General features: G+C 36.4%; 1 protein-coding gene across 12 annotated transcripts in view; it reads left to right on the forward strand.

Moving 5' to 3' along the window:
* LOC140156783 (uncharacterized) overlaps nucleotides 1–23,229 on the forward strand; it is a 267,392-nt gene that overhangs the window by 214,415 nt on the left and 29,748 nt on the right. For 11 of the 12 annotated variants that reach the window (XM_072179762.1, XM_072179760.1, XM_072179761.1 and 8 more), the window contains 5 exons: nucleotides 5,082–5,148; nucleotides 10,294–10,669; nucleotides 11,524–11,644; nucleotides 12,425–12,481; nucleotides 22,557–22,643. In XM_072179762.1, the coding sequence (XP_072035863.1) occupies nucleotides 5,082–5,148; nucleotides 10,294–10,669; nucleotides 11,524–11,644; nucleotides 12,425–12,481; nucleotides 22,557–22,643 (708 nt within the window). The remainder of the gene's footprint in view (nucleotides 1–5,081; nucleotides 5,149–10,293; nucleotides 10,670–11,523; nucleotides 11,645–12,424; nucleotides 12,482–22,556; nucleotides 22,644–23,229) is intronic. The other variant, XM_072179752.1, reaches the window with a different exon arrangement.

Genomic DNA, 23,229 nt, shown 5'->3' on the forward strand with positions numbered 1-23,229 from the left:
CTTCATAGCCCAAATTCCCACACTTTTTCAGGCTTTGTCTGCAAAGTCACTTCAGGCCACTGGCATCCCTGCTCTTGGCATTTGACATTCTTAGTCCTCACACAGTAGCTGTTTGATCTCACCCAGGAAACAGATGAGGAAGCCTAATTAGGTTATCTATCTAGGCCATCATCATTTAATGATGAAAACCAGTCCCAATTCAAGGTGCCCAATTTAGTCATTTTGTCTATATGGGTATCTTGATAATTAGATTAAAAGATGAGTGACCCAATTAACAGCCTCGTCCCCCACTGTTCCCATCAAAATTGAAATTCTGAAGAAAACTCCTATTTTCTCATACCCTGTAAAATTTTAGACCTGAGGTATGTTTCCTTTAGATAATACATAAACAAGTGGTAGTCTCATCCCCATTGTGGTGCATACCACCCATATTGTATGGGTCATTGTGATAACACAGTTTTTATTGTAATATACAAACAGCTGGAGCAATTCAATAACAATATTTTGATGATAGGCTTCAACTTATGGTACAACACCATGTGAAACAAAATTGCACCACCCAACTCCTTTAACTCTCATCATATGGTGGTGCCTTCTGGTTTATCAATCGGCCAACATGCTAAAATTGCTCAAAGGTGCTCATGTGTTGCTCAAAAAAATGTTAAAACAAGCCGCTAAATGACTTTGGATAACTGTGAGATCAATCCTTTTGGAGTCACTAAAGAAAAAAATAATTGAATCACCACCTAATACCATGGGGTAAGGGCTCTGACATCAAACCACAAGTGTAGGTGATACAGAAGCTAACCATTTTATAGAATTCAAACTTGATATTCAAGTTTAAGTATTCATTTTAGACTTCAAAATTTGTTTGCAAGTTGAACTCGTTTTCATTTATTCCAATTGCCCTTAGCTTTGTATATTGTGAATCCTGATTGCAATCACCTTTATGGATTTCTAGTGATTGCAATCACCAGATATTAGTTAGTATAACAAAAGTTATATCATGTATGTCAAAACTGAAATTGACACACTCTGAATTAGTAGCTTCCCCCTTGATTGACTGATGTGAACTGTACGGATTCCAAGCAATCATGCTGTGATGGAAGTCACATAACGGTCTCTGAATCAAAAATAAAAATTGGACACTGTGTGATAAGTGGATGGAAAAGTAGGTTAAACAGTATTGATACATAACAGAACCATATCTTACTTGATATAGTTGGCAGTATGACACTCTTTTCCCTGGTGGATGTGAAACATAAAATGTTTCATTTATCTCAAGCAGTAGGAAATGATGCCTTCCCTCTCTCAAAGGCAAAGTGCAAAGAAGATTTGGATTTGACTTGTTGCCCTCTGAATAGTGAATCTAGTTTGCATCAAGCACTTTTGAAAACATGAAATTGTACCATAGTCTGGTGCTTTACCAACTGAGCTAATGGGGTTGAGACACAAATATGCATGTTTACTTGTTTGTATGTAACTATATGTATCGATGATTTGCTCAAAACCCTTTTGTGGATGAGGCTCTTCATGTTTGCATGTTTCAAAAGCGCTTGAAAGTAAGCACATAATTTTTGAATCAGTTTTCATGATGAGGCCATTCTATTTTGTTAACAAAAGACAAAACGTTTTTCCTGCTTTCAAATTTCGTAATTGCCATCAGAAAGATCAAGTTCTCAGGCCACTTGCCAAATATTATAAAAATAACAAAGTCAGGATCAAGTAATCTTGTATGTTTCCTGCAATTTTATCCTTAATATAAATATTTATATCCATAGCGATGAGTGATATGTGGACATTTCGTTCTTGTGTCGTCAATTTGATCAGACACAAATTGGTTGAGAATAAATCGGAAGTTGAACAGCTCTTTCTGTAAGGGCTCATATTGAAATACCCTACCACGTTTTCACACAGAAAGAAGGCAAGATTCCCCTCGCTAAGCACGCGCCTCAGGAAAGCTCAGTCATAAAACGGATGGATTATATGCATCAGTGATACACCCTGCCCAGGATTTTAACAAAAGAAGGCTAGCACAGGAAAGCTGCAGGATGGCGCACACCTTCCTGTGTAAGGGAATTTCAGTATGAGCCCTAAAGGCGTTTCTCCAATGTTACTAATATATAAACAATTATTTACTAAAAATATGCATAGTTTCATGAAAAGAAAATCTGTCAAATTATTTTTTTATAATAATTTCAAACTTTTTCACCAACTTGCTAATGTTAATCAATAAATGTAACTTTTATCCAATCAAACAATAGAATCTTCTTATCTTGGTACACCAGTGAAGGGAGAGGGCTTGGTACACCAGTGAAGGGAGAGGGCTTGGTACACCAGTGAAGGGAGAGGGTGGTCTCACGGTTAGGCGATGCACTATCGCCTATAGTGCATCAGGTCCTGGGTTCAATGCCTGGTGGTGGTAATTTGCTGGGGTATTGACTTGGGAAAAGAGTCTCAATTTAATTGGCAACATCTGTTAATGAAATTCTGTTCTCCCACTAGTTCATTTAGAATGGGTAAGTGAACCATGAGAGTATTGGGACCTTTGGAGGGGACATTATGTTGTTGATAACATAAGACTCTATACATGTAACTCACAGTCAGTTTCAAAAAGAGTAGGGTGTTCACCGCTAACTCTTCCAATCCATCCAGGTACAGTTTGCACAATATAAAATGCATTGCAGCTAGATGTGCATTGAAAGACTGCCAGTTGGAAGAAGTGATCTGATTCTGATATTCACCATAAACAGTGACATTCTGTGCTTTGTATATAGAGTGCAATATAAATGCTAGTAATAAATACATTAACCAATCATGGGACATTCTGATGATAATATTAACCAATTGCAATCAGAGTTCAGGCTTCCATCTTGCTAGATAACTTTTTCATTATTAGTCACACCTAGGTTTGATTGAACCCATTCTTGATTACTAATTGTTCATAATTTCCTTTATTGTCATTTGTATAATCTGTTATAATCTGTCTTATTAGCTGACACAAAGAGCTATTTCATTAAATCTAATACTATGGATCTTAGAATTCTAATGCTGCACCTGTTATAACTTTTGTATAATTAGCGTATAAATAAATGAGGCTTGAATGTGCGGTTCTTGGACATCCAAGGATTGCTGTTATATTTTATTATCTAACATGCACTTCTAACTCCATGTTATATGCTTAATTATTGTTTAATTGGCGTATAAATTAATGAGGCTTACTCTAATCTGAGACCCAAGGATTGGCAGTATTATTGTATTATATAACCTAGCAATACTAATCACTTAATGATCTGCGTGCTGGCCATAGACTTTAACATAAAAAATCAAAAGTTCTGATATATTTTCTCAAAATATCAAGAGCTATCTAAAGAACCACTGAACCAATACTAGGCTTGTTTGTACTCATTGAATTTTTAAAGAAAATTTGAAACTTGTCCTCTGTCTCCAGTCAACACCCACATGGCGAGGATTACTATAACTTCATACAACGTACCTATTACTTGTGCACCTGAGTTAATGAGTGTAATTAAAAATAAGCTAAGGTATTAAATGAGCTTGTATTAATTAATCTTAAAGGTCCTTGTCATTGACAGCCATCAAAACTGAGATTTTGGTATCAGGAGAAAGCTCATAATTTTCTCATTACCATTAAAATTCAACGCCAGAGATATGTTTCGTTTACAAGGTGTGAACAAAACCATGGTGAATTGTGGAAACCACACCAGAAATATATGTACTATCCTATGGGGCATTGTTATACACATAATTAGCTTCTCAAATCCAAACTGCTGGAGCAATACAGCTCAAAATGTGGCCCTCAATGTAAGATATATAGATAACATTACATGAAGAAATTGTTTACAGAATCTCTAAGATATGGAATCTGTAAGACATGAGAATGATTTGTTAAATCCAAATACTATAAGCAGGTGTACCACCTGTTATTATCTTGTGCAGGTGAACATATTCTAACTATAGCTTTATGAGCTGTATTCAAGTTTGCGCTTAGGATTCTCAGGTTGCCTGCCTGACAACTCATCAAGCTGCAGTGTTGCCAACTTTGTTGTGGACGATTACCCAACCATAATTTGATTCTCATTAAATTTCCTACAGCACAGGAACTTCATACCAGATTGACTGTAAACACCATGGTATTTTTCATCCCCTTCCCATGTTCCTACCCCAGCAAGGGAACCGGGGATTACTATTATAAGAGTGGTACTGTTATAAGAAGTGTTGATCAGCAGAGGCTAATTCCTCGAATATTTCTACCCAAAGGAAGTTGTCGTCTGCAAATGTTGCATGCACTGACCTAGAGAGTTTTATGTTGGGTGATGACAAATTGTATACTCAATGGCACTGGCAGTGATGTTATGCATATGGTCGAAGTACAGAAAAATTCTGTCAGTAAAGTTGGGCTACAAATCTGGCAACACTGTACTCTAACAAGCAACCTGTCAGTGTTTTGTATGGATTGCCGCTTGTTGTTGCTTTGTTCTTTGTGGCTGGTATTACACACCAATGTCGATGTTTAAGGACTAGATATCTTTATGTGGTGTTTTTACACACAAAAATGGGGAGAAAATCAAAACGGATTTCAGCGCACGTATCCGGTGGATGCTGCATACTTCCAGTGTGTACCATTACCAAGCAGCATCTATTGATTGGATGCTATGTTGGGGGTGTATGTATGTATCTACCATTATCTGTATCTAACGCATGAGTAAAATGTGTCATATACTGGAGGAGTCATTGTCACATGAGCGGGGTCACATGACATGAACAATAACATCTGTTTTTGAAACATTCTAGCTGTTCATAGGTCGTAAATGATCATTTATATTGTTGAAATGTTTTGAAACATTCTGGCTGTTCATAGGTCGTAAATGACATTTTATATTGTCGAAATCAGGATATAGCAGTGTTTCTTCATGACATGTAGACCGTATCTTGGAGCTCTCGCATGTCTGTTCTCTACAGTCCTCAACCTGCACATCTTACAAGTTTAATTGTGCATCATTAATGATCAAATCGATTTAGCCTAACATATCATCTGTTTTTTATGTTCATCATTTCAGATGACAGCTTTAGTGATGGTTACGATTCAGATGAGCTGGAGCCAATAAATCCTGATCCTGAATTTGTGTAAGTACATTTCATATTATGTTAGTAATTGAATAAATACTACTTGTACAATATCTCATAAATCTGCCAAGCATGATCAAATGGCTTTGTGATTGGCTCTACATTTCGTGGCGTATCAAGTTAAGGTTGAGCGTCACTCTATTTAGTTTTTATTTCCTTCAATTAGATAAGGACTTTTGCCAGTCAAGTATAAATGCTACTCAAATTTGGTTAATGGCCTGAGCTTTTGATCTTAGCAGGATCTTTATCAAAGACAGAGTGACAGGACAACACACAAATATTATTTAAATGCCAAACATAGGCAATTAAGGGGTCGGAAATACTAGTGTTTATATTGGATATAATCAGATCATTTCCTATAATGACCCCTCCCATTAGTGCAGGTCACGTATGTGACCTGAGCATGTCATATCTGTAACCTGCGCAGGTCACATCTGTGACCTTCACAGGTCATATCTGTGACCTGTGCAGGTCATATCTGTAACCTGCACAGGTAATATCTATGACCTCTGCAGATCATATCTGTGACCTGCGCAGGTCATATATGTGACTTGCGCAGGTCATATCTGTGACCTGCGCAGGTCATATCTGTGACTTGTGCAAGTAGGTCATAAAAGTACCAGATTGGGACAGACTGGGATTAAGAAACCAAAATCCTCTCACAGCCCATGTGGTACTTGTGGAGTGGAACAAATGAACCATGACAATGCTCTGTCCATCTGAGAGGACCTCCAGCCATTCTGTGTAACCATACACATGCATGTGTACCTCTCACAATTACCCAAAAAAAGAGGTTTATACCTGTGACTGTCCCAGTCTGTCTTAAAACTTATTCACAATTTGGTAGGTTTATATAGTGTGTCTCATCTCAAGTTGAGAGTAACACCATATTGGATGTCGCAGTGGCAGTTCATTTACCTGGTTGCATTGCCAGCGTATGGACAAATTGCACTTTGTCCCCCTGTGGGATTAGGTTAATGTGCACAATTCAAAAATATCACTGCGATATCCAACATGGTGTTACTTTCAACTTGAGACAAGACACTATAATAGTGCTAGTGGTCATGGAAGTGAACTGATGTCAACAATAAATAGTAATCTATGGTACAGCTTGGTTAGAGAGATAAATAAAACCATACGTCTTTCGGTAACTCTATCAATAATCTTTATGCCTATCATAACTTTGGATGTAATTTAAACACTCACTATGGGTCTCAGTCATCGCAAAGTGGTGGCATGTCATTTTGTGACCATTATACACATGACAGGCCAGGTCACACACACCTGTGTTTGTGTATACCGGGGTATCCCCTGTGGGGTGTCAACTGTATTAACGAAAATCACCAATCAAAAACCATGGATAGAAGCTCATAGATAATATTTATATCAATATCCAAAATATGTAAAGTCATGACACATGCTCATCCCTTACAATGCATTACAAAGCTTAGTCTTATTTTGGTTTAGTAAAGTAGCGAAATTGCTACAGATGACATAGGCATATTGTGTGTGACACAATCATGTATCTCTGACATGCACAGATCCCTATTGCAGGCTTTACAATGCATTGCAGTAAATTTGAGCTTGCGGTTATTGCTATCTTGATATCAGAGTTCAAGTGAGGATAAGTGGAGCTTGTAGGCTTGAAATTTCACACCATATTTACACATTGTGCCACAAGTTGTGTTGATTTCCTTAACATCCGTTATAATGATACTATCTATCTGTCATAAATTGGTAGCTTTGTCTCGGGAGATGACTCCGAGGATGAGTGTCAAAGATGGCACAGATTGTCTCACTATGGACCACAATGGCCTCATTCCAGTGGCATAGTTCAATAACCTCAATGAACCAATCATAGTGCAAAATTTGACCTCAAGTTGCAGGGTATGAGTTTTTGTAGGTTATTTAATGAATGTTGTTGATCCTAGTGTCTAGTTATCTTGTCATAGAGTCATGACCTGTTTAGTGGGCCATCCAGGGGGTGTTATGCTGTTTGTGGGGTAGGGGTGTTTTACACAGCTTACAAAAGTGGCAAAGATTGTATTTTTATATTTTCAAATAGTCTTAACCTATTTAAAGGACAATGAAGGGGGTACTTCATATTTGCAGTGAGAGATGCTAATACTTGGCTTGCAAAAGTGGTAAAGATTGTCTACTTATTTTGTCATATAGACCACTTGACATGTGACGTAAAGAAAGCCATTGAACAGTGTAGCGGTTCATTCAAGCATATCAGTAGACCAGTCCCTCGCCTTTGTTGATAAATAATGATGTCAAATGGTCTATAGTCATGACCAACTTAAAAAATCAATCCAGGGTGCTACTATAAACTGTTCGTGGGTAGGAGGAATGCTCCAACCAGCTTGCAATTTGAGGAATGAAGATCTATAAGATGAAGATGACAAAGTATCAAATCCCACTTTGCAACTGATTGACTATAACCTAGTATGATTTGGGAGTGTGTTAACCTGTTACCCTTTAAAAAATCAAATTAACCCTAACACCCAAAATCTTACAAGGAAAATCACTAAGCATGCATGCATACCACATGTTAAATTGCCATGACGCAATCAGTTATATATACGCACAGAATCACTGACCCTGCTAGGTGATCTTGTGCTTGGCACCTGAGGGGTCCCAGGGTCAATTTCCTGGCGGTACCAAGTGACTTTTTTGTTCATCTTCAATCCTTTTTTGTTTTTTCTACTTTGTCTTCCAATAGCAAAAAAGCATTGTGCTACTGTTAATGAGACTAAATTTAAATTTAATTCATTTTTACCAAGTCAGCATTATCAAAATAATAATATTGAATGGCTTATTTTTCGCATGATACAAGAATATATTACACTCGATACAAGAATATTGCACTCATCTTTGACTCGTGCAATATATTGCTATCTCACAATATGTATTGTCGAAGCCATTCAATATTATATAAATATCTTGGCTGAACTGAAGATGACCCTGACATTATTAATTTCAAACCATGTCATTTTGCTGCACCCTTGTAAGAGAATAAACCCAATGTTACTCATAACACCAAAATAATATCAATGTAATATGAAATCCTGTTGGGTATCCAAAAGTGTTAATCCCCGTGCACCTGAATAGCGAGTCTGTATAAACCTTCCACCTGCCTGACGGCATGATATGCAAGCAGGATATGGTGGAAAACAGCCTGATTTTGCCAGGAATTTAATTTCATGCATTTTGCAAAGAGTTAAGATTCATGAAATTAGAGATTTCCATATTGATAAGTGTTTTGTTGGATACGCATTGGTATATTCAGAAGTAAACTTATTAATTGCACAATTTTTTTTTGAAAAATTCAAAAATTCCTTTCTCCCAAATCCAACCCAGTTTCCAGTTTAGTGATAGTGACATTTCACCACCTTCGGTTGAGTTGGGGCATAAAATGTGTTCCTAAAAACTTGTCATTGTAATGTGAAATGACATACATGATATATAGACCTTGTTTAAGCTTGGTTATATACATTTATAGGCTAGGCACAAATTATTCTCACCTTTGCTGAAAACTTTTACAGGATAAGTCTGAAATCTATCAATTTTGTTTCCGCAAATTGTACCTCATTTGATCTTATGCCAAGCTATTTCTATGCCACAGTGAAGTTCAAAAGACTTATAACTACTACATAATTAAAGTAACATGAGTCAAGAATACATTTTTAGAAAGTTTATTGTCAGGCAGTTGTCTGTTTATATCATAATTCATACTCAATCACATCACATAAGTTAGATGCTTGTATGAAGAACACTTCAAAAAATATGACATATTATAACATTTGCTGAGGAAGACGCCCTCAATATTTTTTCAAAATTCTGTTTTTTACATAATTATAATGTACTTTATTAAACTAACATACCCTGTAAAAATCAAGTCTCTAGGTGCTGTAGTTTAGTCACAATCCAAGATTTTGAATAAAACGCAGGAACTGTAATTTTATTATTACGATGGAAATATTAGTTGAACGTGTATTTGATGTTCACACACAGTAGGCCTACATACATCTACACGGCGACACACATAAAGGATCGTGTCATAGTACAACCAAATGGAGTGACACGTATTGACGATATCAGCACTGCTAGTAAATCCCAGTTTTCTGTGCTTTACCTCTGTTGTTAAGCTTAACATTAAAAGGGGACATATCTGACAGTAAAAGCTTAACATTTTATGGAAAAGAAATACTAATCTATTTTTTATGGAAATGTTATAACATGGTTTTGAATACAATGCAAATGTAGCCTGTCTCAATTGAAATAAAATAAACAAATCAAAATAACAACAGAATATTCTGAGTTTTGGAAGAAAAGAAACTAATTCAAACAACTTCCACTGGCATTGGGCTATTCCATTAAAAATCCACACTACCCCCGTGGAAGATTTTGGAAATATCTGCCACAGGGGGAGTATGAATTTCAAATGGAATGAACACTTGTTCAGCAGGTATTTTTGCTCTGGTTTGGTACTGGATGGCCAGCAAAAACACACTGATAGTCATCCAAATAGATTTGTTAAAACAGCTCCATTTCAAACTCACCCTCCCTCAGTGGAAGATTCGGGTTGAATCTTTTGCAGAGGGTGTATGAAATTCAAATGGAGCTGCCTGATGTGTTCATTCCATTTGAAATTCATACTCCCCCTGTGGAAGATATTTCCAAAATCTTCCACAGGGGTAGTGTGGATTTTAAATGGAATAGCCCATTTGTCCACAGAATCCTCACACTATTTTTCAGGCCTTTACCATTAAAGTACTATATGACAAATGACATAAAAATAAAGGTTTATTCCAACAGAAATTGACACCTTTCCACATCAGTATGTATGCCACAACCCAGTGTGCTATACACACTTGGCCATATCTCTTGAAAGTTTTGAAATAAACTCAGCAGCATGTAGAATTTCTTAGCATATGGTAGTAGAAAAACACGTTCAGCAGGTATTTTTGCTCTGGTTTGGTACTGGATGGCCAGCAAAAACACACTGATAGTCATCCAAATAGATTTGGGCTATGGGACATTGCCTGATAGTCAACTATTTTGTTCTTGTTTTAGTTGTTGTTATTCTTCTTGTTTCTGTTGTTTAATAATCTCTTGCCATTTTATTTTAAATTTCTGCAGCAGTGGGAAAACAAAAACGAAGAAGAAAGACAAAGATGACAGTTATTGGCAGAATTTTGTCAACTTCATCGAATCAGAAAACAACACATGCGATCACAAAGGAAAATTATACTTCTACGATGCCAAATCTACACTCAACAAACTATTCAAACCAAAAGTGTACTTTTGTGCTGCAACAAATGCACGGCTGTTGTGTTATCTGCCAAAGAAAGAATATGGAAAACCACAAATCGACATCCCGCTACAAAGTAGTTGTGAAATCTCGTCAACGGGAAAAGATGGCGGTAAGGAGTATGGTATACAGGTGCAGGTGAAGAAAGGCAAAGTGTATAGTTTCAATTGCACTACATCATTGGAAGCTGATAAATGGGTAGAGGTAAGTGTGTGTGTCATGTGATCATCACATGTATGTCATGTGGTTGTCACATGTATGTCATGTGGGTGTCACATGTATGTCATGTGGGTTTTACATGTATGTCATGTGCTTGTAACATGTATGTCATGTGGGTGTCACATGTATTTCATGTGGGTGTCACATGTATGTCATGTGATTGTTACATGTATGTCATGTGGGTGTCACATGTATGTCATGCGATTGTCACACCGAATGGTTACAGCATTGATGTCATATCTGATGTCTATCTTAATTTTGGGTTGTTTTTTATACAAAGTACTGGTCTTACAAGAAGTCCATTTCTTGGTTGCTGTGGTGATTATTAATAACAAGATGTTTTTGGAAGTGCATTTTCAAGTAGAATTCAGCAATTTCTTGGAAGTCAAATATAATAATAAAAAATTGATTGCACTAGTACAATTGCTCTTGAGTTAGGTGTAAGGGATATATTTTTATTGTTTGTTGAAATGTTTCAATTCTTTTTGAAGTGTTATTTGGTGAGATAAATGATGATATCCTTGCAGTTTTTCAGAAAAGAATGGCACTCTCTTGGTCTGATCGACGCGAGCACTTTATTAATGAGAGACATAATGGGGTGTTGTGTCCCCTGCATGAGCACCAGTCTGGGCTGTTCAACATGTAATCATGGTAATCAGCCAGTGATAATTAGTGGCCTTTTGTTATGATTGTGAGAGAGTTGATTTAGCCAAACAGAACCCCACTTTCGTGTTTACACTGTGTACGCTCTTAAAATGTAAACAAGTACCTTTCTTCTCTGCCAGCAAATGTAAATGTATTCATTTTAATACAAATTTGATTTGTATGTATTTTATTAGACATTGAAGAAGTACACAAATCAAGGTTTGGAGTATGATGTCACACCATGCACAGGAGACAGCGGAGATGGTGAGGTGGTATCACCTCCCCCAGGAATGGAAGATCCCATGTTTAGTAAAAGTAAGTCACATGATTTTCAAATGTCAGACACATGATTGACATATGAGAGTCACATGATCACCATTTGATTTATATTTGTATTTCAAATGGTGAACTACTAAAAATGTGTGCACTGAAAAAGATTCTGCAGTATTTTTTCTTGTCATATACAAAAAAATGCATGTGTCATGAAATTGCAAAATGACCAAAATGTATCATACTTCCGATGAAGGACATATCATGTGCAGTGCAATATCACCATAATCATGGAATAGCTCACATTTTGAGCCTGGCTTATTGGTAGTGTTGACAGCACAATGAGCACATGTATGTCACTTAAAAGCAGCTAGAGAAACTTTTAGTGACTTAAGATGTACTTTATTTATGATACATTGCAAATTATTTAAGAAAATGGAGACATTATTTTGTATGCCATAGATATTCAGTATGTCACGTGTCTGCCATCTTCACAGAATGTGCCTGTGGAATACAATCCTTGTACACATGTTGCACCTGTTTATTGCAATCAATTTGATGTGGAGATGGCAACAGGTAGGCCCTACTCATATAAAATTGTATGGTTTGAGCATGATACGTGATATTAAGAAAAATCCATCCAATTCTATCATTATTATGTTTTCAGAATAATAATATGACTACTGTCAGAGTAGTGAATTAATCAGATAGCTAGTACAAAGTAGTATAAGATGGAAGATTCTGAAAACATAATGACTTATCTTGTGTCCTTCAATGATTGAACATGATTGTGTATTACTCTGTACTGGTGACTTGCTTTTTCAGCTATGAACAACACACATAATATTTCCCATAATATGGACATAATATCAGAATTCATTGGTAAGATGCATGATGGGAATGATTGCTTGAAGTTAATGCATGGACAGATTGATTGATTATTTGATTGATTATTGATCAATTAATGAGCAAATTTAGATGCCTGAAATGTTAGGGAATAACTGTATAGCATATATTAAATTTGTGCACTCTAATAGCTTATGGAAATAGGCTAATTTTGGTGAACTTTGCTGTTACACCTACTGTTAGGAAGGTAGTGTTAAAACAATTGAGGGGCTTATCGTTAAGTGCCAATAAACCATACTTCTGTTGTGAGGCTAGGAGAAACCAATAATAATAAAACCTTATTTTGAGTGATGGATGAGTTCCAATGACCTCTAACCATTCTTTCAAACCTCTCAGATCCATTTGCATCTGCAAATATCCAATGTCTGGGTTGACCACATTTGACAACATACGTTGCTACAAGTTATATTTGTGTTAGGGAGTGAATTATGACTTACAGACATTAGAATGACATAGCTACGCACATTTATCTACTGATTTATTTGGGCAAGAGGGTCTCTCTTTCCTATTTGAGCAAATGTCTGGCAAATTATATCTGTCTACAGAGATATTTTATCTAAAATCTGACATGATAATACATAATTTAATTGTAAGCTGTGCATCACTCATATAATGTTTAAAGGTATTTAATTTTAGATTTTAGCAACAATGAATTCTTTATTAAGGAAAAAACATGTGTCAAAATTGATGTACAAGGCTTATCTTTGACAGTAATGCTTGAATTATAGGCACCCATGTTTTAAATTTAGCCCCAAATTTAGTTTAAACATTGATACTACATGTACTTACATCAGGAAGACTTTCACATGCATGATTTGGGGTGAAGTATAAGCATCGTGTCTTCACTACTAACTTTGCACTTTAAATTGACTTTGTGTATTTATTTATTTATGAATTCAAAATAATTTCATTTAACTGTTTGCAAACTGGTTTGTAATTGATTTCCAATTATAAGGATATTTCTCTCAATTGAGATTACAAAATGTGTAACAGGTCCATAGAGACAGACTGCTTTTCCTGTTCAATTAAGGAAAGAAAACTTTTTAAAAAAATTGATAGAAAACGAAAATAGAGATTAGAGCCAAGGAGAATAGACTCAGAATTGAGTTAATGCTTTGGTAAATCAGCCATCTTGTTTTGCCATGCATGGATACTTAAAATAGTGTACATCTGGCATTTATTAGCAAAACCCAAATCAAGCAATAATTTGAGTCTTACAGCTTTGTGCGTAGCGTTAAGCATATATTGGGCTATTCCATTTAAAATTCACATTTGAAACCCATACTCCCTCTGTATTATGGCTTTACATATACCTTCTACAACTGGAGTGAGTATTTCAAATAGAAGTTACCCAACTGTCTATTCTATTTGAAACTCATAGGCTACCCTATCTGTGGAAGACTTTAGCTAAATCTTCCACAGGTGTAGTGTGGATTTTAAATGGAATAGCTCAATATGTGTACAACACATTGGATACAGAATGCAAACAAGCACATACTTGAATCAAAGTTTGTCAAGCGCATGGCAAAATAATCTGGAGGCACACTATTTTGCCATCCATGAGCGACACACAACATGGTGGAGTCCATTCTCTTTGGGTTTAATCTCTTTGGCTACTCTACAAACAAGAGCTTGTTTTTTACTCTGACATTTTCCAGATATTCTGCCTTTGATTTTCCCTGCTACATTTCCCATCTCTAATCTATACAGGAAAATTGGTTTTAAACTTTTGATTTCTACATTGATAAAAAGGGAGGAGGGACTGTTAAATTGAACTTTCAATAGATGGTGATAAAAATGTTAGATTAAATGATACTGGCCATCTTTATCAAGTGTATAAAGTAGGATGATCACTTTCTCTACACGGAATATATGTAAAATCTAACCCTATTTGTAACAACGTAAGAGATTGTTATTCCAAAGTCTTGACGAAATGATCCTGAGATTATTGCCAGTAGTTTCATCCCAAGAAAATGCAAAGAAATGCAACTTTATGGGTTTGAATCATGCTGTAAACTCTGTCAAGAAATCGTGTGGATTTCAGTAACGAAATAGCATGCCATACATAGCTGCATACCAACACTTTGTGTATTGGGTTACTCTTGATGGAGCCAGGAAAAGATCAGATTTCATGTCATAAAATGACACTCAATAATTACACTGGATTGAAAGTGACATGTTAGGGAAATTTAAGAAGGTCTTGACATGTTGGCTTTGAAGCTTGTAGACATCAGAATTGGACTTCATGGGGTCGTTGATTGTGTCTGCTGTGCAGTGTTTCACTTTGTACTATAGGTTTTGGTGAGATGGTTTATGTCATCTAGGGACTTCACATCAATTACTGAACCAGGGTTTACTTAAGGTTTCTTTAGGTAGGGGAGTGAAGACATTGAAAAGATTCAGATCTGATATGTGAGTTTTATGGTTTATGTTACTTGCATATAACTGTGTAAAGACCTTAAGATCGGGAACAAAGCAACCAAGGATAAGGCAGAGAATGGTCCTCTAGAAAATGTTTAGATGAAGAATGTCATGGTAGACATGGTCCTTTTCCCTAAATGTTCTGCATGCAGGATAAATACTTCAAGTTCTGACCTTTACCCTTTAGACCGACTGGACTGATGATCATGATATCCCTGCTTAAGATCTACGCAAAGCAGACCATTGCTGTCTGTGTTTTAAAGCCTATCAAGACAATCAAGTGGTTGGCTTATGGTTAAGACCACACCCGCAGTTTGGCCCACTGTATGACCTTGGGTAATATTCAAGGGTCTTTTTCAACAAAGGAAGTTTAACTGACTGTATAAGTTTTATCTCATGCAACCCATAATTGGTCAATGTTTTACTCCTCCAGTGAACAAAAGCATAAGAGAGAGCAGATTTTCAGGATTTTTAAGCCATACCTTTCAGGGTTTTTGTCATTAATGCAATCACACCTCAAGAGCGAGATTCTGTATAACAATTAACTGAGTAGCAAATCTATAATTTCTATAAAATCTATAATTACACAATGTCAAATCTATCTGTTGTTTAGGTCTTAATCACCGTGAGGTTGATATTTCACAGGCAGACCTCAGATTTAAGTATAGTGTAGTACAATACATAACTGTCTTTGTTGTGATACACTTTTCTATAAATATATCTTTCCTAAATATTAGCATTATATTGCACTTCATATTTGGCCTAACATTGCACCCAATCTTCAATTGAGCAGAGAGCAAGGTTGTAACACAAATTAGTGAACTTTTTTTTCAGATTTGTCCCCAGGGTATCTATCAGGGATAATATAAGGGAAAGAAAGCCTAAATAGGTTCCTCTTTGCACATGCATGCTACCCAATGTATTTCTTGATAGGGTTGTGATTCCCAAGAGTTTGTAGGCCTTATGAAAGATAATTGGGATAATTTATATGAGTTTTATATAAAGGAAAGGGGGTCTAAGCTAATAGATCCATGTTACCCATTTGTAAGCATAGCATATGAAGTTTAACCAATACATTGAGATTAGTTTGAGTTAGGACTGTCTGGTATTTTAGGGTTAGTGTCAGTATTGGGGTGATGATTAAGGTTTGGTATAGGGCAAGGGGTAAATATAGTACATTAGGATTAGGGTTCTGAATAAGACTCAATATGTATTAGTTAAAGCTGAATGCTACATCATAAGTATGCATATTTTATTTTATAAAATTAGAACTAAAATTTGATATAAACTTCTAATTCATTGACCCATGTTTAATAGGTGCTGCTAGGCTTCTGCTATTGCAAAGTATCATGATTTGCTTTGTGTGCCTTGTGGATAAAAGAGAGCATGACAGACAGAGGACAGCAGGACTGTCCTTTTGATCTAAGAAAGTATTATACTTTCGATGCACCTATTATGAACAGCTTGTTATATACTGTGCAATAGGTTTCCAAAACACAAAGACATTGGTTTTATTTACATTTGTTACCAGGCCAATGTATTGAGATAAAATTCTCTGGGCAGTTATTTGATTGAATGTGACTTGTACAATAATAGCCCCCTGATATCGTAAGGCCTGGAGCAAGTCTACATAGGATTTGAATAGATGAGTAATAAGCTAGATTTAGCCAAGTCTCTTGTCAAGATTGACAGATTACAAATGTCATCAGAGAGAATGATAAGGCAGATCTGTAATGTTAACCATTGCTGTCCAGTTGTCTGAAATGGGCTATTCCAGTTGAAATCCATGCCCCCCTGGAAGACATGACATTAATCTTCTACAGAGGGAGTGTGAATTTCAAGTGAGGTTACCTGAATTAGTGACTCCTTTTGAAATCTACACCCCCTATGTGGGAGATTAAGGTCATGTCTTCCATCGAGGGGATGAATAGTCCAGTGTTCTCTTGCCTGAATTTTGTTGACAGCAAAGAAAAAGATTCATGGTTAGAACTTTGGTGTGAATTTGTGAATCAATTCTAGTAGAGATTGCCATGAAAAGATATGTTGCAGCAAAATTGATTCTTGTTAATTTTCAACAGTAGATAGTTAAACTGTTCAAAATTCCTTTGCAAGAACCTACTTTTTGACATCTTAAAACAAAGTTGTTACAAATATGTATCAATTACACAGATTTCACACGCCATCTGTAATTGATAAGGATCTAAACGTTTAATGACACTTGCGTGCTTCACCCAAACTAGCTGTTGTAGATGGCAGATGATAACATGTGAAGAGGATACCCTATATCAATGCAAACTTTATAAGTTGCAGCAAAATAATTAGGAAAGGAAACATCATATCAGTTCACTTCCTTTGCATGTGTTAGGTATGAAATAGAAATGTTTGAAGCAACATGATAAGTTGTGAATCAGGTGATGAATTGTGGAATGTGGGTGAGGTGTGTTGTGGCGTGAAAACATTGAATTCATCTCCCGGAGGAGGCACTCACATGTAAATGTGGTATGGGTATGTGCGGCTGTCAAGGGTCCCTTTTCAGGCTCTCCAGCAGTTCCTTAAGACCCACATTTGGATCATGCTCCAGTTCTTTGAGCCTCAAACTCTGACAATCCCCCCGGATTAATCTTCCTGTCATCTGCTGTTGAAATATATTTCAGTTTGTACTAGCATATTACTAATACTAGTACTAGGTTTAGTTTTAGGGTTATTTGTAGGAATTTGAACATTATAATTTGAGACTCAAGTGGTTATTTTATGGAATGTTACGGAGGTGTGTTGAAGAAGTTTATTTATTTATTATTAATGTTTTACTTATACAGAGTAGTCTCATCAGCACACATGTGCTGCTGTTCCTGAGGGCCATATTGTTCACAATGAACTGATTAATAGGCTTATATTATACATGGTTACTTATTAATTACAGATTACATTAAACAACAAATATTATTTTTTATAAATATTCATTGACACAGAAGAATTTAACCTCACATCAGCTGGTAGGTTATTTTATAACTTTACAGCGCGATAATGAAATGTGCGTAAACCAGAAGATCTATTATACTTAGGTATAACTAAAGGGACCAGGAATCTGCAGTCAGGACAAGTAATGGAGATACTGAATGGTTCAAGATTGGAAGAGGGCTGAGACAGGGCTGCATATTGTCACCAAACCTGTTTAACATTTATTCAGAGGACATCATGAGAGAAGCTTTGGACGGGTTTACTGGTGGAGTCAAATTTGGCGGTAGGAGTATCACAAATCTACGCTATGCTGATGATACCACCCTAATATGCAGCAGTAGAGAGGAACTGCTGGCCCTTTTGAAATGTATCAAGGAAGCCAGTGAGGAGAAATGCCTTCTGCTAAATGTCAAGAAGACTAAAGTAATGGTTATTGATAGAAATGGAACTGGAGAGGACTTTGTGATAGATGGTCAAAAGATCGAGGAGGTTAAACAATTTGAATACCTGGGTTCAATGATAGACAACAAAGGTGATAGCACATCTGAGATCAAAAGAAGATTAGCTATGGCAAGGACAACAACTCAGAGTATGTCAAAGATCTGGAAGAGTCGTGGTTTATCAATGAACCTCAAGGTACGATTACTCCGTGCAACAGTCTTCTCAATTGCTACATACGGGTGCGAAGAATGACAGGAAGAAGATAGATGCATTTGAGATGTGGTGCTATAGGAGGCTGTTGGGAGTATCTTGGAAAGACAAGAAGACAAATATCTGGGTCCTGAATAAGATTGGCACAGACTTAAACATCAGAAAGTCCATCATTGAGAGGAAATTGCGCTACTTTGGCCACATTGTAAGAAAGGATGGTGGAGTTGAGAAGCAGATTCTTCAGGGAGCTGTGGAAGGCCATCGTGGAAGGGGATCTCCATCAACCTCTTGGACAAATGATGTGAAGAACGTTTCATCACACGGAATGTATGGTGCAACACGTTTGGCTTTTGATAGAAGTAGATGGCGTACTCTTGTGAAGACCACAGCAGCACAATCCTGCGCCATCTGACCCAGAGAGAGAGAGAGATAACTAAAGGTGAATTATATTGATGTCTTGTTAGATATGAGTAATTGGAAGATTTGATGAAAGATTACTAGATGCAAGATTATTGAGACATTTGAAAATCAAACAGTACATAGCAATATGCCATCTTTTGTCAAGTCTAGACCAACAAAGTTGATTAAACATGTCATCAATTGGATTCATCTTCCTGTTATCTGCTGTTGAAATATATTTCAATTTGCAATCACATTTAGTTTTAGGGTTATTTGTAGGAAATTGTGATTAATTTGATATGGTCAACCAGAAAAGTCACTTTTGGTTAGATGGAATCGGTGACGTTGTGACCAAAACCTTTCTTCAGCTAGATGGATGACCTAGGGTCGTCTGAGGTCAAACATGGTTGGGATCGGGTCATCAAGCAACTTCCTTGCCATTTGACCTTGGACCATCCCAGGTCATGTGTCCATGTGTGACAATTCAACATAACAGATTTACCATTGCAAATGGGGCTATAAAGGGAGGCTATAAAGAGGTCTTCATGAAACTAATTTTAGTCCTTAATTATGCCATTAAAGATGCAACATAATGCTAGAGGTCACTATTTTGGTCTCCATGTGTGATAATTCAACATAACAGATTTACCATTGCAAATGGGGCTATAAAGGGAGGCTATAGAGAGTTCTTCATGAAACTAACTTTAGTCCATAATTATATATGCTATTAAGGATGCGACATAATTTCGCTATAAACGCATGTTGGAGATAGAGATACAGCATTGAGATACATCACATGTATTTGATTTCCTTGGAACAAACACTAAACAGTCTTTTCTGGTGAGGTTTAATTATGCAATTAAGGATGCGATATAATTTTTCCTATCAATGTAAGAGATAGATATTGTACAAAACCTGTTATATACATCATCATCACCTGTATCTAATTCCAGTTTAATTATGTTTGGTTAATTAATATCCAGACATTAATTAAGTCATGATTACTCAATAATCAATTACTTATTTATTTTGTTACTTACATCAGGAAGTTGTATCTGTCAGTGAAGTTATTAATTCAAACGTAAGGAGTGAATATAGGAAAACTCTAAGAAGGCAAAAGAAAAGAGGCTGTACATGTATCACTATGATAATTATGCCTCCTTATGCCTCCACCGGAGGTATTATGTTTCCTGGTTGTCCGTCCGTCCGTCCATCCGTCCATCCATCCATCCATCCATCCGTCCCTCTGTCCGTCCGTCCGTCCGAGCTTGCGGGTGCAATATCTCGGAACTGATAAGATGTACAGTGATGCAATTTGGTGGAGGGATGGTCATTAACGATCTTCAAATTCCAGTAGGTTTGGTTAGTGGGTCAAGGTCACCCAAGGTCATCTAGGGGTCATCTGAGGTCAAATTAGCAAAAAACATCGTATGGGCATGAACCTTGGTGGGTACTGTAAACATTTGGAACCAAATTTTTTTAGGGTCATTTTGGGGTCATCCAGGGGTCATCTGAGGTCAAATAACTTAAAACTGTCGTATGGGCATGAACCTTGGTGGGTACTCTAAACATTTAGAACCAAATTTTTTTAGGGTCATTTTGGGTCATCCGGGGTCACCCAGGGGTCATCTGAGGTCAAATAACTTAAAACTGTCGTATGGGCATGAAACTGGGTGGATACAGTCAACATTTAGAGTCAAATTTTTGGACGGTCATTTTGGGGTCATCCGGGGTCATCTGAGGTCAAATAACTTAAAACTGTTGTATGGGCATGAAACTTGGTGGGTACAGTCAACATATAAAGTTAAATTTTTTGGAAGGTCATTTTTGGTCTTACATTCCACTCGGATAGTATCAAAATACTTCCTTGCTTCTGGTAGTGAAATTGCACCAGTTAAAATGATACGCGTCAAGGTGGAGGCATTGCGGCCGACGCTTTGCGTCGAAAACCGCGCAAGTCGAGAACCGCTCTAGTTTTTACTGATTTAAGATTTTATACTTCTGGTCAACCAGAAAATTCACTTTTTGGTAAGATGGAATGAAAGTTACCTTGTGTGGTTTAAGGTTTTAACTTTAAAAGGTAAAATTTCCCCAAAATGTATTTTTATTATCAGTTTGCAGGATACATCTCTGCTGGGATAACAAGCTGTGGCATAAGAGTGGAGTGGGGATTGGCCTACTTTTTGCAGGATTAGGGAACTCTCTCATTCCACCAGTCCCCCATAGATCAAACCCTGTATTAATACACATTCATACACTCTAAGATAGTGATAACCAATCAGAGCAAACATTAGAAAAATTCAAGTCATGCATTGATTGTGTATAATGCACGGGCACACACGTCACATACTACATGTGGTGCTTTTGGATGCCTAAATTTTACTTGCGGGTTGATGCATTTATATTTTATATTTATATTTTCCAACATTTGTAATGACAGGTTTGTTATAAAAATAGTAAAAATCATGGAATTTTTTTTCTTGTGTATGAAATAGGTTTATAAATGCGTATCACTTGTTGCTTGAGAAATTGTACAAAATAATGCACTTGTACTGAGATGTTGATGCATCTAATGCACTTTAGTGTCTATAAGTGTCCTATCAACTCATAAACATTTAACTTAGAATGAAAACTATTATAAATGTTTGTAGATCAAGATCTTGTACTAATTTGCATTGTATGACTTGATTGCATTGTGAGATGATTCTTAAGATTATCAGTCCCAGAACAACGCCAAATATGGATTAAAAGACCTTTGACCTTGGATGTACAACAGCATGTTATGATCTAATGGGAAACTGTGCACATCAACAAACACCATTTCTATCAAAAAAGGCAACACCGATATAATTTGAAACCACATAAATTACTAGAGTTGGTTCTTCTCTTGGATTTGGACCAAGCTTTAGAATATCGACTGTTGCGTTTGAAATAAAACAAACCAGAAATTTATCACCCATTGTAAAAGATATGGCACATGTACCGAATACATGTACATACATTGGCTGACCTTGTGGATTTCCTGGCCCAGCCATGCTAACCACATAAGGAGATTATACGATTAACCTAGTGCAGCTATTGTCATAGCAGGGTATTATTATGTAATACTCCTGATCCATATTTGGCATTCTCTTGGACTGATTATACTAAACATAAAATCATTTTGAATTTCAGGTAGTTATCATAACGTCACATATATCCATTCAAAGTTATATTATGTCTGAAGAAAAAGACGTCTCACCCTTCCCAGAATCCTTTGCAACATGATGCATAGCCTCATTGCATCAAATGACACTCCTGTAACTTTGTACAGGTTCCCTTTGTTTTCATATTGAGAATAGACCGGCTAAACACGGGTTGATAGTCAAGAAATAAACATATTTTGTGAGATATGGATGTGCTCTGTTCATTGAGGTAGATTTCGTCACTATCAACCCATGTTGCACAAGATAGCCAATCAGTACAGGAAATTGAAATGGAAGAAATGCATTATGGGAAGCATAAGATATGTTCTCTGACCCTGTGGGTTTGGCAACACCTCAGCCTGATAACTTCAATCCATGTATAAATTTGTTGTAACATAACATGAAAAGCAATTAATTATCACTGTTTTTTCTTTCAGTTGAGACAATAATGAAAAGAGTGTTTAAGAACAAGAAGAACAAGAAACATTCACCACAGATAACAGAAGAAGACGGTGCAGTACACGGTAAAGATGACAAACAAGAATAATTCTTTAAAAAAAGAACTTAAAGAACATTCAGTAAATTCCAGCCACATTTACTACATCATCACAATCACCACAAAATCGTTGAATGCATGTTTAACATTTTCATCAGAGTAAAACAGCAATAATTATCTTATATTCAGACATGGTCATCATTAGGCCTAGTCCCTTATAATTAATATTTCATTTGAATGAACACAACTACTCACAGCTTTACGCGATCCAATCGCAATAGAAATGCGATCACATTTCAAAATACAATTCTAACCTATCACAAGTAAGTTGGTTTTCTTCCACATTATGCACATGCAGGCGTTCATCACATAATGTACGCTGACAATCATCATCACAACCCCCCCTTGATGTTTTTTTTTCTGCACCCTCATTTTCATGGATGTTCTAGTTCATATCAAAAGAATTCTTGTCAAATATATTCATGTACCTAATATGACATCCATTTACTGTTTTTTTTCTTTGCAAAAATGTTATTTTTATATTTAGTAAATTATTAAATTCTATGTCTTTCATTGTAATATTTTCATGTAACCTTGGGTGCCATCAGCCACAC

Source organism: Amphiura filiformis, chromosome 7, assembly GCF_039555335.1.
Source record: "Amphiura filiformis chromosome 7, Afil_fr2py, whole genome shotgun sequence".
NCBI lineage: Eukaryota > Metazoa > Echinodermata > Ophiuroidea > Amphilepidida > Amphiuridae > Amphiura > Amphiura filiformis.